Source organism: Cotesia typhae, unplaced genomic scaffold, assembly GCF_013202065.1.
Source record: "Cotesia typhae breed Kobodo isofemale line unplaced genomic scaffold, CoteBio_Ctyphae contig_4, whole genome shotgun sequence".
NCBI classification, from domain to species: Eukaryota; Metazoa; Arthropoda; class Insecta; order Hymenoptera; family Braconidae; genus Cotesia; species Cotesia typhae.
The window spans coordinates 9,455,301-9,470,324 of NW_027423748.1; the positions used below are offsets into that span (position 1 = coordinate 9,455,301).

At 32.7% G+C, this 15,024-nt stretch overlaps 1 protein-coding gene across 1 annotated transcript; it reads right to left on the reverse strand.

Annotated features, from left to right (window-relative positions):
• Positions 1-211: 211 nt before the first annotated feature.
• Notum (palmitoleoyl-protein carboxylesterase notum) lies at positions 212-13,852 on the reverse strand. Its single transcript, XM_074243212.1, has 7 exons — positions 13,721-13,852; positions 2,628-2,988; positions 2,439-2,499; positions 1,910-2,346; positions 1,531-1,804; positions 851-1,218; positions 212-767 (listed from the first exon to the last, which is right to left on the reverse strand). The coding sequence occupies exons 1-7, from the start codon at positions 13,850-13,852 to the stop codon at positions 415-417; spliced, it is 1,986 nt and encodes a 661-aa protein (XP_074099313.1). The 3' UTR covers positions 212-414.
• Between the last annotated feature and the right edge of the window lie 1,172 nt (positions 13,853-15,024).

Sequence of the window (15,024 nt, forward strand, 5' to 3'; positions counted from 1 at the left end):
TAATATGCTTGATTATTATTAACTTTACGTACAAAGGACAATGCAATTTTATTTGCTGAGGTAGATACTTTAATCAGTCTATAAATAAGGTAGGGTTTTTTTTTAAGTTTTTTACAGAAGTAATTATCAAAAAATTAAACTATATAAAAAATATAAAGATTTATAAATCTTGAAAAAAAAAAATTATTTTTAAAAACTTTTTGAACCGCTACCCTATTGCTTAATTATTTAAAACATTATTCAAAAAATTTATCTCTTAAATATCTAATAATTAATTGAAAATAAATAATTAAAAACTTGTGTACAACATTATATATAAATCTATATTATAAATTTTTTCGTGAAAAACTATATACACTAGTTTTGGTGGCACCTATTTTATCGGAAAATAGGTGTCTTGATCAGGTTCAGGCGCTAGTTAGATTGCTGCGTCAATAAATTAAGCAGCTCCGCGTGGTTCATGTTATTGAGAGTGTGAATGTCGATACCGAGGGCGATAGCGACGCTTTTCATGTCCAGCCCGAAGCTCTTTAATAATTCTATAAAGTCCATTTCTTCTCCAGTGAATGGATTGTGAAGTTTTGGACAACTGTGATTACACTGTGGCCAAGAGCAATTGTCGGTGTGACGGTGGTGACAATTATGCGCGACGCATTTTATTTCTTTTTTATTACCGCTCGGTAACAACGAACGTTGTGGCCGTGTGTCGTTCAACATTGTGCGATGATTATTACCGCTTATATATTTGTTGTTATTTTTTTTCCGCTCTGAAAAAAATATTAAATTGATAAAATTCTATTGTCGAGACTAAATAATAATTTTAAAAAATAAATAAACAACAAATACAAACCTTCTTTTCTCCTCTGTCGCTTCTCCTTTCTCTCTCTATTTTTTCCATTTCTGTTACGTTCCCTCTGACGTTTATTATCTTTATGTTTTCTCCTACGTTTCCTTTTTTTATTGCCTCTGCCGTCAATCGAACCGTTATTGTTGTGGCTCATCGTTCCTTTAACACGATTTTTTCTCCCAAGTACATTTATGTTTTGCTTTATATTAACACCTGTATCATCATCTTTTCTTTCATTATCATTATTTCCACTGACAGCAGATGTTGCCAGGGTCGTGTTTTTCTTCGTTTCGTTCGTCCGCAATGACGGATTTGTAATTGGCCTTGTACAAGTTTGATTAGTTTCTACATGTGTGCTGCTGCTGCTGAAACTAATGTAAAAAATAAATATTTTATTAATAATCTCACTTGACGGATAAACATTTATAGAAAAATTAATTTATTAATTGTTAAGGAATTCATTATTCATTTTCTTAAACATTGTTTTATTTTTTTTTTATTTTCTTCATCTTTTGATTTTATAGAAAATATCAATAATGAATTTATTTTTCCGTGTACTTTTTAATCAAAAGTCGAATCAAATATTTATTAACAATTAATAAAGCTTATTAAATATTAATAAAAATTTTTCTATTGGTATAAAATAAAAATTAGATAAATAAAAATCAAAAAAATGAACATACCCATGGCTACGGTGCGAAAAACTTCTTTCCCAACAATGTAACGCTTGAGGTACCGTAACTTGATTAATTTTCACCTGCTGCCACTCACGAGCTGTTAATACATTGTGACTTATGCAGCTCGGCGCAAATACAGCAGTGACATTATCAAGCGTTTGACGTACAATTCGACCCATTCTGTGGATATAATCCCATTGTTCCTTACTCAAGGGTGTACCAACGTTGTTGAATTTCATTTGCGCTTTATCAAAAAGCCATTGAAATATAAACAATGGTGCTGTAATTGACAACAAATTGCTTTTTTAGAATCATATTTTTCAATAAATCCTTTAATTTTTAAATTCTAATTTTAATAACAAGCAATAAATAAAAAAATATTTACTTGATAATGTTGGGTACAGCTTATATCCAAAGAAACATTTCCACGGTTCTTTCGGATACTGAGCTACGCAATTGGTGGGCATTCGAGCGCGCCAGAGTTCCATGCCCATCTTTACAGTTTCTCCGGGCAATAATCCGCCGCTTGGTGGATACGGTTCTTGGTCCAAGAACCATCCTGAGTCACTGACTCCTCTAACAACGGTGTTAGTCAGACCCAGCTCATGGTGGATCAGATTCTGGACCCGATCTAGGTTCAACATGACACCCATTCCGCCCGCGCTGCTTCCTGCAAGCATCAGACTGCTCGCGGTGTCCAGACCAAGTGGTACCAGGTCCCGAATCACTTGGGAGACTATTTCAGCTCCCATAAACGAAAACATCTCGTTCGGGAACGACCTGGTGCCGCTCCAACTGTCACTTGTGCAGTAGGGTACATATCTGTTGATTTAAAATTTTTATAATTATAATTTGTATGCTAATTTTGGTTTCGAAGAATTATTTAAGTTGATAATGATAAATAAAATTCTTACACGTGATTGACGTTCCACCAATAAGGATTTTCTTGAGGATTTGAGGATAGAATGCCACCAACTGCAATAAAAAAAAAATCTTGTTGATAAATCTTGTAATTTTTAAAAGATTAATCGCAAAATTTTTACGGTATAAAATAAAATAAAATTAGCAATAACTAAAATTGCACAATAAAAATAAATAGTTACCATCTCGAGTTTCCGACCAATTGGTAGATGTCATATAATTCCTCAATTTAATCCACCTGTGTCGACAGGTCTTCTGATCGAAGCAACACCATCCGCCCTCGAGAAACACAATCCATTTCTTAGAACCGTGGGATTTCCTAAGATAAAATCCGGCTTGCGAGCCGTCATTACACGTGATCGATCGATTACTTAAAAAGACACGTTTGAGACCACGCTGCTGCTCCTCGCCGAATTTCTCCAGGATTTTCCTTAGCTTCTGGATCGTGTTGCTCGCCGTTACCGGGGCCCTTGAATTCGAGTCCCCCGAAGACGCAGAGTCTTCACAAGACACCGATGCTAGGACTATCAGACACACTGCGATCTGAAAAACAAGATTTCTTTTTATGTTAATCCGGATTTTTCACGGTTTAAAAATTTTTATTTTTTATAGACATTCAAAATGTCTAAAAGTTTCCGAGTATATCTTTTTATGGATCGTTAAGATAATTTTTTCGGGGAAAAAAATTATTTTACAACAACGTCGATTTTTTAAACAAGGTAAAATTTATTAATTTTTTAAATTGGAAAATTTTCTTTAAGTTGAAAAATTAAATAAAAATATTCAGAGATAATTTAATGGCTGTCGGATGTGCAGTCTAACGTTTAAAATGTATGTAAATTTTAATCTTTAAATAATTAAAGGTTTTCTGACAAATAGTTGACTGTAATGACAGTAAACGTTGAATACATTGGGTGGTAGTCATTACGGTGTGTAGTTAAGAATAAGCGCGGACGTAAAATGGAGGTGGATGTGGATGTGGATCTTGAGGTCTTGAGGATACCCGCGGAAACTAAATCCGGTTGAGGGCCACTAGCACTGTCACTGGAGGGATGCCCTGCACCGATACGAGCAGTGTGGAGCAAGAAGACCGATACGAGGTGGACGAGTTTGTCGGCACCTGGGGCGAGTTAGCCAACCGCATCGGAGATACGAGCAGAGCTGTGACTCGGGCTCGAAAGAGACGGAGAGATGAAATATTAGTCCTGAAAAATGAGACTAGGAGACTAGGAGGATGAAAATATGAAAGATCTCTTAGAATGGAACTAACTCTTCCGTAGAAGTATATTGTGTGCTGTAAGAAGAGTAGCCAGTACGAGATATCAGCGGGCAATTCAGTAGCTGTGTTCTCTGATGATGCTGATGCTGATGGTTATTCTGATTCAGATGCTGATGCTGATGTTGATGCACGGGTACGCCAGAAAAGAGCTGGATCCTTATTATTCTTCTCGTTCTTAACTTGTTTCTCTCCTTGTCTTCTTTTACCGATCCGATCTGCCGGCATTATATGATCTCGCCTCATAATTTATCTCTTTATAAATTTATGCTCTAGCGACTTTGGGTCAGCCTTGAGAGGATTATATTTCGTTCCACCCTTACAGCTAAATTCGGAAGTGAATTTTAATCATATAAACTATAAACAATATTTATTTATTTAGTTTGTTATTTTATTTACCACTCGATAGACTCTTGGTCTATTTTTTGGGTACAGATTATTTATTTTAGAGTCAATCTAAAATTAAAATCAATTTATGAAAAGTCGATAATTTTTGTATAATTTTTCCTCTTCAATTTTTAAAGCTACAAAAATTAACTTGATATAAAAAAATTTTTTGTGCTTTAAAAAAATTAACATAAACAATAATTTAATATCAAATGTTTTGGAAACTCGAAAATTTTAGACCAATGTACTATTTAGGGCTTATTTCTTGTTTATACTATTATTATATTTAAATTAAAATTGTTGAGTCACTGGTCTTTAGTGGGATAATGCTGCTCACCAGAGTTCGGATTTATTTTTTTGTTATTTCTTTTCATTTTGTCTTTACTTGTCTTGTACCTTTTTTATTGTTATTATTATGTTTTTTTTAAATACCTTTTTTCCTCTTTTGTACCGTCTAAGGCGATTAGGGTCGACGAGCTCCAGGACAGTAGCCGCCAGCGGAAACACCGTAGAAACAGAAGCTTCAACATGAAAGAAGCCGACACAACTTAAAGAACGACGTAGCCTCTGTTTTAGAGCGAGAAAGCGATATATGATCGAGCATAATGACCCGCAACACACCGCGCGCCTTCTTAGTCTTATATCTTATAGTATATAATACATATATGAACGTATGTGATGCGATATATACCCGCAATAACCCGTTAAATAATCAGAGAAAAAATAATTATTGAAATTACCTATCATTAATTTGCGGCTCACATTTACACGCGGTTAGTATTGACCGAGAAAATTTTTAAAACCTTGTAATTATTCAAACAAAAACTTTATTTTCCTATTTTTATTCCTATAATTATCTCTCTATCTCATATTCCATTATAGATTTACGTCATATTTAAAAGGAAAGCCGCTGATCGTTTGAAAAAGTCGTTTTAAATCCGTGTTATTAAAATTACATTTTTTGTTTCTTGAATCATCAAGTCCTTAATAAAAATTTTGTTATGCAATCGGGGTCTGTGTTAGTCCTTTTATGTTAAAAGATAACAAGCTCATAAATTTTCCTATTTTTTAATTAATAGTCTTTAAAAAATTTTTCTAAACATCAATGATGATAAAATCAAGAGACATTTGATCACTTTACAATTTTTTTTAACTAATAAATTATTACTGAAAAAATTTGAAAAAAAAAAAAAAACCATAAATATTATTTTTTCAAATAATTTTCTCAAGTTTATTTATTTTTTAATTAAAATCCCAAAAATGATTAGTTATTATTAAATTAATAAAAAATTATTATTAAATCTTGCAACTTTTGAATAAATTTTAAAAACTTAATATAAAAAAAAAAAAAAATAAGCCGAGAGTACAAATTGATCTAAATATACAAGCTCGAGCTTTTTTGCTAGGGAACTCGTTGGTCCCTTAGCACGCGGGCCTTGCCTCGGGCTGAGGGCTGCTCGGCATTATGCAACCTCTTTATTATGCCGTAAATCACAGAGCGGCGGTTGGGAGTGTGTGGAGGCTGTATATCAGTATCGGGGTAGTAGGTCCATTCGTGTTTTGGGATATGTTATGCTGCCGGTTGACGCTGTCGCACGCCTCCTTTTTTACCCACCTCCGAAACAAGAGTCAAAGAGTCAGACTATTCGTTGAGTCGCCGAAAAAACGCAACAGGTGCTCGGAATCGAGAGCAAAAACTAAATAACTAACTGATGATGATGATAATAATAATGATAATAACAACAAATGAAATAAAAGATAACGGGGATGCGGTAACAAGTCTGTCTGAGGAGTCAATGGCTTGAACTAGTTAAAAATAGTTACCAGGCTGCGGCGAGTTAAGTCTTTGATTTGTATCTCGATCCGCGATCGCGGGTGATGCTCGTTTTGATGGGATAAGTTTATCGTTGCAATAAGTCAGACCGGATGTTGTGATGATGATCGCAACAATAATGATGATGAGCTCTTGTTACTATCTAGATAGCTCACGCAAGTAAATAAGTGCTGATACGTGTTACATACGTCGCTGTTTATGTATTATATATATATATATATATATATATATATATATATATATATATATATATATATATATATATATATATATATATATTTATATACACTACTCTCTTCTCTCGTCGTGTAAGAGGAATGTAAATGTAAAGACGCAGAGCGATGAGGAATGCTTAATGCCAGCCTCGAATTAACATACTCTCGATTTGTTTTGATGTTGTCTTACAATCTCATTACTATTTCCTTGTCTAATTTTTTATTGAAATCTGAAAGTAACTTATTATAAAATAAAGCAAAAACTTTTTATTCTTATAAGACTTAACGTCAAACAAAAATTTTAAAAGTTCAATATTTCTTTAAAGCTCTTTAAGAATAAAATGTGATTATCATGTTACCAAATATCATTAAATTCTGAATAGTAATTCTACAATCATAATAGTGCTACCTCAAACAATAACAATCACCAATCTTCAAAGTTGGAAAATATCCTTTTCCATAAAAATCACTTAGACCTTTTTATACCTCAACCAAAGAAAGAATATTAAAAAAAATAATTTATAAAAGAAAAGAAAAAAAAGTTTAATTCTCGATTTAAAAAAGCGTTTTAATGTAAAGAGGTTTAGCTTGTAAGTAACTTGAACCGTCTTAGTTTCTTGGCGGTTTCAAAGAGACCAAAGACGTCTAGATGTCACTACACATACTGCAACTTATTTAAAAGTAATATTAAAAAGTTGTACTTGTTTGCAATTTTAAAACTGTCTTATTTAGAGCGAAAACAAAGTCGAGATTTTGTTTCCCTTCGGTAATACGAATAGCTAATTAACGTTAAAATATTAACTAAAATTAAATTTGTATTGATGCGATACTGTCGAGGGGAGGGGATGGAATAAGTGAGCCGATGGCGCGAAGATAATCCTGGAGATATGTATGTATATGCGTGTATACAAGTATGTATGCTGGCAGTGCACGAGTGGCGCGTAGTCGGCGAGTCAAAGAGATTTTCTCTCCTTCCAGTCCGCCTTAGAGACCCTGCACCGCCTAACAAGGGCTAAAATATGACTGCTTTAACTTGTATACGAGCTGTACTGGATATGCACTCGGACTCCACTCTGGCTTAAGCCTCTTCGGTTCCTTCTCTTCTTCATCAGTGTCGCTTTTATTTTTAAAAACTAACCTTATAATTTTTTATCCTCCTTTTTTGTTAATTAATTCTTATCAGTTTTTAAAATATCGATTTGTTTTCTTGGAATTCCCTTTTACGGTGCACCGGGTTCAGGTTGAGAAATTTTAATTGTATCAATAATTATATTTATTCTTCTCCAGTTCTCGATTGCATTTTTATTAATCCGAATAATAAGTACCTTTATTTATCCCCATAATTAGCATTCAATTAAGGTTCATTTCAATATCAATAGAAACATGATGATTGTTATTTTTATAGTTAAGAATTTTAAATAATATTTGCAGTACAATTTTTCAAGAAAATTTTAAGGAAGACCGAAGTTATTTTGGAGCAAGAAAAAATTTTCTTTTATATTTTTTTTTTTGAGTCAAGAAAATTTACCCTCCAGTCAAGAATTTTTTTTTTTTTTTCAGTGTATAATTTATAAAATCCTTGTCCGATTGACTTCAAAATTTCTGCGTTAATTCTGAAACCTTCATCCATCACAAATTCAAAATAAAAAACTAAATTTTCCAAAGCCCGAAGTCCGTAAAACCCCTCACCAAACAAGCATATAACAGCGGATCCTTAAACCATATACCATAATGCAATATAATTATAAATGGCATTGGCATATCCTTGAGGTGAGCGATCACGGTCCGATGAAGTAGATGGTTGGTCATGGATGCGCGTATCGAGTATTCGGTGAGCGTGACTGTCGTACTGACTGATCCTGACGGGATTCTCCGGAGGATTCAGGATCGCCGACAATAATGCTGACGATGCTGTCGCTCCTCTCTCCTCTCTGTTCTCTCTGGTCCATTGGAGTAAATATATCGGATAATGTTATGCCGTTCTTCGATTCTCTGACATGCTACACTATAGTTGTAGTTATACCAGGAATACTTGTTGTTGCTGTTGTACGGCTGGCACAGTACAGCGTAGAGCTAAGGATTGGTGGCGGTGTCTTCCGCTCTCTACTTGAGCCGCGTGACCGCTCTCTTGTTCACGCCCGAGGTGAGCCTTTGATGTGCCGCCTACACCGTCTTCGTGCTAACTTCTCTTCTATCCTCATTCGCATTTTACCGCGTTCAACGACGCGATGGCGATGGGTACGGGCCTCTGCTCTCCTGGCTCTCATTTAAACCTTTTTTATCTTATTTTTCTCTCCTTTCTTTCTTTCTTCTCTTCATGAGCTACTCCTACTTTCTCTTCTTTATTTTTCCGTACTTACACGAGGTACTTGGCACGTAATAGTTAGTTTCAGTTGTACTGCCGATGCAGATCATTGCAGATCCATTTTATTTGAATCTCCTATGCGCACAATTTGAAATCAAGACCTTTGCAATGACACTAAATTTTACTAAAAAAATACCGATTTTATCACATGACTATCCTGGACACAAAATTTTTCTTATTCCCTAAATAATATAGATTTACAAACTTAAATTTGAGATTAATTATTCAAATTATTTGTTAATAATTTTGCATTTGAAATTTGCTACAGCAGAATAAAAATTAAAAAACTCCTGAATAAAAAGTCTAAAAACTCTGTTTAAAATAAAACATTATGCAATGCATAATTCAGCACACTTACAGTCCCTTTGAAGTTTGACCGCGGCTTAAATAAACTAGCGACAAGTTAAGTTACACTTATTTATTTATATTTATTTAGATTTTTTATCGACTGTTAAAGCTTCCGCAAAAGTTAGAGCCACTATATGTATACTGTAAACCATACACAGTATGTACAGCGTACACTAGGGCATAAACCAGGGAATGGAAGGAAGGAGTATAAGTATGCAGCATGCCAACTACAGCAGAATGAAGCACGCGTGAAGAATTTTCAAGACGAATTCTTAAAATAAGATTAAGAGACCTGTATATCTAGTCACACATCAAACAAATCACATTACATGTTCCACACTCCCAACTAACATAAATAACAACATTTACCATTTACCATTACCCCGTTACACATTCGATCCGATCCGATCTGAGCATCTGTTTTATTTACTCGCTTTTATTTATAATTTATACTGTCCATCAATCGTAATTGTATTTACATTGAATCAGTTATAAGCTTTAAGTTTTCTAATATCAAAAATTTTAGCAAAATTATTTTTTTTTTCGAAACAATTAATAAAATTAATTTTTCAAAATATCTTTACATATTTTTTATAAAAAAATATTGATTTTATTTTGGACAATATTAAAATTTAAAATACGGACAAAAATTTTTAATTTGATGATTAGTTTATTCAATTTAGATAGTTTTAATAAAAAATTTAAATTATTACAAAAAATAAAGATTAACCATGTTAAAAATTAATTTGATTGAAGAGAAAAATTCTTGAATCAATAAAATTATTTTCTTAGCTTATATTAAGTAAATTTTAATTGGCTAAAAAATTTTTTTCCTTCATTTAAAATGATCAAACTCTAAAAAATAGCTTCTGAATAAAGTCAATTATTTTATCAATCTAATTATCAAAATTTAATATTCCTTAATTTAAATCTCGAAATCTTATAAAACATTAACCAACTTTCGTATCCTTAACACATATACAAAAACATTATACAGTATCCAACACACACAATCGTCCATATGTACCCTTTTCATCTTGAGCTGATGGCCCGCTACGCGATTCGCCAGCTTCACCAGAACTGATTAAGTGCTCGCTTTCAGTCTGCGACGCGTGCCTAGCCACGTGTGTGCCAATACACAATACAAGCCATTATTTGTTTCAACTCTTACATTGAATTATCAAAACTCGCTCCGTTTTACCTGACGGTAATTCAAGTAACATTTTATCAGTTTTATCATGGATCTTGATCTAAAAATTTTTGCTCCAAGAATTTTAAATGAATTTCCAATTTTCCCAGCAGGAAGTTTTATGTCGTGCAGACAAATGAAATAAATCTTTTTATTTTTATTTCCTATTAATTCGTAATGAAAATTTAGGTATAGAAGGCGAGATACAAAACTAAGAACGATTGTTGTTGTCGAAAAGTCAGCTCAAGTGAGCCAACAACAGTAACAATAATAATAATAATAATAATAATAACAAAGACGACAACAACAACAGAGATAGAGATAGAGAGAGAGAAAGAGAGAGAGAGAGAGAGAGAGAGAGAGAGAGAGAGAGAGAGAGAGAGAGAGAGAGAGAGAGAGAGAGAGAGAGAGAGAGAGAGAGAGAGAGAGAGAGAGAGAGAGAGAGAGAGAGAGAGAGAGAGAGAGAGAGAGAGAGGGGGAGGGCTAACTACAGTGGCGGGGTAGGGATAACCACGGAATATAGAGGAACTGGCGGCTCCTTTGAAGTCGGCCGGTACCGTGTGTAATTAGGCCGCCTCCCACCCCGCCCTCGGTCTCTGATCTCGCCGCTGTGTCGCTAATGGCTCACCGCCCCGAAGCCAGAAGCATCGTGCCTGTGCTCTCTGCTCTCGTCTGCTTACATGCGTCCTCGGCCTAGTCCTCGTACTTGTACTCGTACTCGTACTCGTACTCGTACTCATACTCTCTCTGTACTCTGTGCTCTACACTCTCTACTCTACATTACATGCTGGTACACTCTACTTACACTGTCTTTCTCTAAACTTTATTTCTATGTGTGTAATATCCAGTAAGATGTTTAGGCTTCAGCATGGAGCATAATATCACCCTCTTCTTGGACCACTCGGCCAGCAAACCCTCAACCCTCCACTGATTTTACACTTATGAGGAGCTAAACACACCCTAAGCTTCTAAGCGCTTTTGTGAACACTTCATTTATCTAGTTAACGAGATCTATGCACGTACGAGAATTTTAGTAATTGTGGAAAGTAATTTAAAAAAATTTTTTTAAAAACTTTACTATTTAAAATTCTTAATAATATTTTTGTTTATTTTTAAAATAATGCTTAAAAATAAACAAAGATGTTAAGAAATTGAAAAACAATTCTAAAAATCATTTATAATTTTTTTTTCTTATAGATTATTTTATAATTATTGAAAATATGAAAGTTTTCTAAAGTTTTACATCTAAAATTTTTACACAATACTTTTATAGATTTTTTTAAACATTGCTTGAAAATTTTTTGTCGTGCGAAAATATTTAAATTTGATAAACAAATTTTGTGACAAAATCCTTTATATAAAAAATAACAATTTACATTAAAAATTTTCCTTGTAGTTGGTAGTTTGAATAATTCCAAGCATGAAAATTTATAAAATTCATTGTATCAAATAATTTCTCGGCACAATATTCATTTAAATTAAAAAATGCATGGAAAAATTTGAATACATGATCCATATGTAAATACAAAAAGCGGATAATTTTTTTAATGAACGGTAAATTATCAATGGCGTAGTAAGCAATAATAAAAAAAAAAAAAAAAGTGCTTACAGTAAACAGTAAGCCTATCCCCTTCAGATAAGAGCACTTTGTTTATTTACGTTAAAATATAACGACATTCCATACTCGAGTTACAATCAAATCAAATCAACTAAAAGTGACTCCGCGGTACTCTATCTTTTATACTATACACTAGGTCGGCGTGAAAATCCGTTGATATTCGTAGCAATGTGCAGAGGATTGATGCTAAAGTATGAAATCTTATTACGGCGGTATAGTAACATAATTCCTATCCAGCGGAGAGAGATAAAAGGATGCGATGCCAAGTTTAAAAGTGCAAATCAAGCTTTTGCCGTGATAGATGATCACCGGTTCAAAGGCCTTCGCACTCTATACTCTTTATACTATGGACTGTGTAATGCGTACTGTCTACTATCACTGTGCTAAGCACTATTGTACTTCATCTGCAATAATTACAACCACCGCTGGTTGTGAAAACCCGCGTCAAAGGTAAAAGTTTAAAAGCTGCAAGCTCGCGGATTAAGAGCCAAATTTTTTCACTCAATTTTTGGCTCCATTTTTTAAAATCAATCAGTTCAAATTTTAATTTTTATTCTTTGCTTTAAATTTTAATAAATTTCGGTCAAAAAAAAAGAAATTGACATAATTTTGTCTGAAGATAAATTTATAATAATAATAATTAATAAATAATCTCACCTGTAGTTTAAGCAACATGTCGGCGGGAAAACCGGTGCAGTTCCGGTCTTCAATAAAATAAAAAAAAAAGTTCTTGTCAAGTTGTTATCAAGCAAAGTTTCTCTTATCTTTGATTTAGTTGAAACTATTCATAGATAAACACTAAATTTATTTCAATTACAGCCGGTCATATTAGCGACTCAAAATTCACTGGGTGAAAATTTTTAAAAAAGTTTAAAAAAAAATAAAAATTAGCCATAAATGACGTAAAATATAAAAAAGTCACAAATCAATGAAACAACAATGTTATTTCTTGCATGTAGCTGGTCACGTGGTAACACACATGGAGATAGGGGTATTATACAAGATCACAATGTTCTTCTTCTATCTGGAAACACGTGTGTCTCGGACGAGAGCGTGCACCACACTGGTGAACTGCTGCTGTATTTAGTGTTGCCGCAGAGCACTTTGGCCACCGTGTGCCGCCTTCTCCTTCGTCGATCTTTCTTCTTGTTCTCCTGGTTTTAACACCTCGCTTGTAAATGTACAGATACCAACTAGGTTTCCACAGCTTAAAGTTTACAGTACCTACAACACTCTATACACTGTCAGATTCTCAAATACATACATATAAAAGCCAACCTCTGGCAAATAAATTAAATGAACTTGAATTGAGGACAAAATTCGCGACACGGATATAATTATATCAGCTGAATATTCGTAATTAATTATCTCTTAAATAGTTATCGATATGTTTCAATTAATTGTTTTTTTTAGTCGATAGCAATTAATACGGGCTTGTTTCATTAAATTACACATTTCAGACTCATTGTTAGTAGGATTTTTTGATTGTTGTATTGAATGTACTGCTAATAATTCTTTTTTGTTTTTAATTGAGTTGTTCAACTACTCAATTTTTTTTTTTAAAGTGTATTATTGGAAGAATATATTACATTTTTTACAAAATATTCACAAAAAATTGTCATTTTTAAAGAATTAAATTAAAATTAATATATTTTGGTTTTTAAGATCAATAATTATATTAGTTTCAAGCTATTAAACTTATTATTTCTTCAAATGATTAATTTTATTTTTGTTTGTAGTAAACATTTCCATTTTTTGTTAATATTTCGAAGAAAATGTACTAAAATAATGATTAACATGAAAAATTGTGAATAAATTTGGATATTTTTTATTTTATCATATATTTTGCAAGTATACAATAATTTTTGAAAAATTGCTTTATAAAAAACTCATTATAGAATTTTTTTATTAATTCAAAAACTTAAAATGAACTTCAATATTATCAAAGTTGGTAGAATTAAATCATAAAATCTACAATCCGCCAAAAATTCTCAAAACAAATTGCAAACAATTAATTTGGACGTTTGATTATTTGATTCTTACTTTGTCATTTTCTTGAGGAACATTTCCTCTGTATAGTACACAGCATAAATCCCTTGGGCTGACTACACCGGCAACTCGACCTCCTCGAGCTCTGTGCTTCGGACTAACATTTAACAGCCGTATAATCACCATCCCGGGTCTCTTATTCTTGCTATTTCCACCGCACACAGTACCAAGTTTCTCTCGCTCTTTTATGTCGCTCCGATCCGTGCTAGGTACTCTGCTGTGTACACAGTCATGAACACAACTACTGATATTTATATGCTATACCTACACCGACTCAAATCATCAACAATACCTGTACGACAATGAGACTGGCACAATACAATGCAGACAGAACCCGGATAAACTCGGTACTATGCAGTTTGCAGTTTGCAGTTCTCTTGTATAGATATTTCTTGTTATGTGTACCTGTGTCACACTTTCGGATTCGGAAGCGGTCCTTTTATTTCAAGCTTCTTACTGCGGGACCGTCGTTGATGGTTGATGTGTACCCTTCTGCCGTCCACCGCCTACTACTCCTTTCACCCTTACCTTGTCGTCTTCTCTTAAAAAACTTTGTTTTTATTTTTATTATTACTTATTTTATTTAACTGTTTTGCTTGTTTATTTTTATCCGTGTAATTCGCTTATACTTTTGTGTAGCATACAAACCCGGTTGTTATTTTTTTATTAAGAAAAATTAAAACAAATTTTATCTTGGGGTTTTTTTTTTTTATAATTTATAAGATTTTAATTGATTAAAATAATAATTTATTTAATGAGTTTCACAGAAACAGAGTTAAAAGTAACGGGACAATATTATAGAGAGGAGTAGAATTTTTCAATAGAATCAATAAAATTATTATTCTAAATAATTCTCATGATATAAACGATATCCTAGAAAAATTTTTAATTTAGAATTCAATTAATACCATATGGTATAAATTTCATGCTAAATTATTCATACCTTCATTAAAAAGGTTATCGTGATTGCATTTCCAAAAAATATCTTAGTTATTATTGTATATATTAATTTTCAAAGTTTAAAATACTTAATTTGATGTCAATCAGTCGTTTTGCAGAGCTTGAGCTCAAATTTTTTTATTAAGGTATAAAAATCATCGAAACTTTTTAAAGTTAGCTTAAAAAAATAATTTTCAAAACTTAAACATATCAATTAATCAAAATTTTAATTAAAAAAAAAAAAAATTACAAAATTGATCTAATCATCTCTAAATCACCCACACAATCTATCAATTTAAAATTTTTATTCCCCTATACACATATACATATTTCTATATTTATATACATTTATTTTCTTT

Coding starts and splice junctions, on each gene's coding strand:
- Notum (XM_074243212.1), bottom strand. CDS start 13,852: ATGGTGATTATACGGCTGTTAAATGTTAGTCCGAAGCACAGAGCTCGA. Junction 2,347..2,438: donor TGGTGGAACGTCAATCACGT/GTAAGAATTTTA, acceptor TTAAATCAACAG/ATATGTACCCTACTGCACAA. Junction 1,219..1,530: donor TTTTCGCACCGTAGCCATGG/GTATGTTCATTT, acceptor TTTTTACATTAG/TTTCAGCAGCAGCAGCACAC.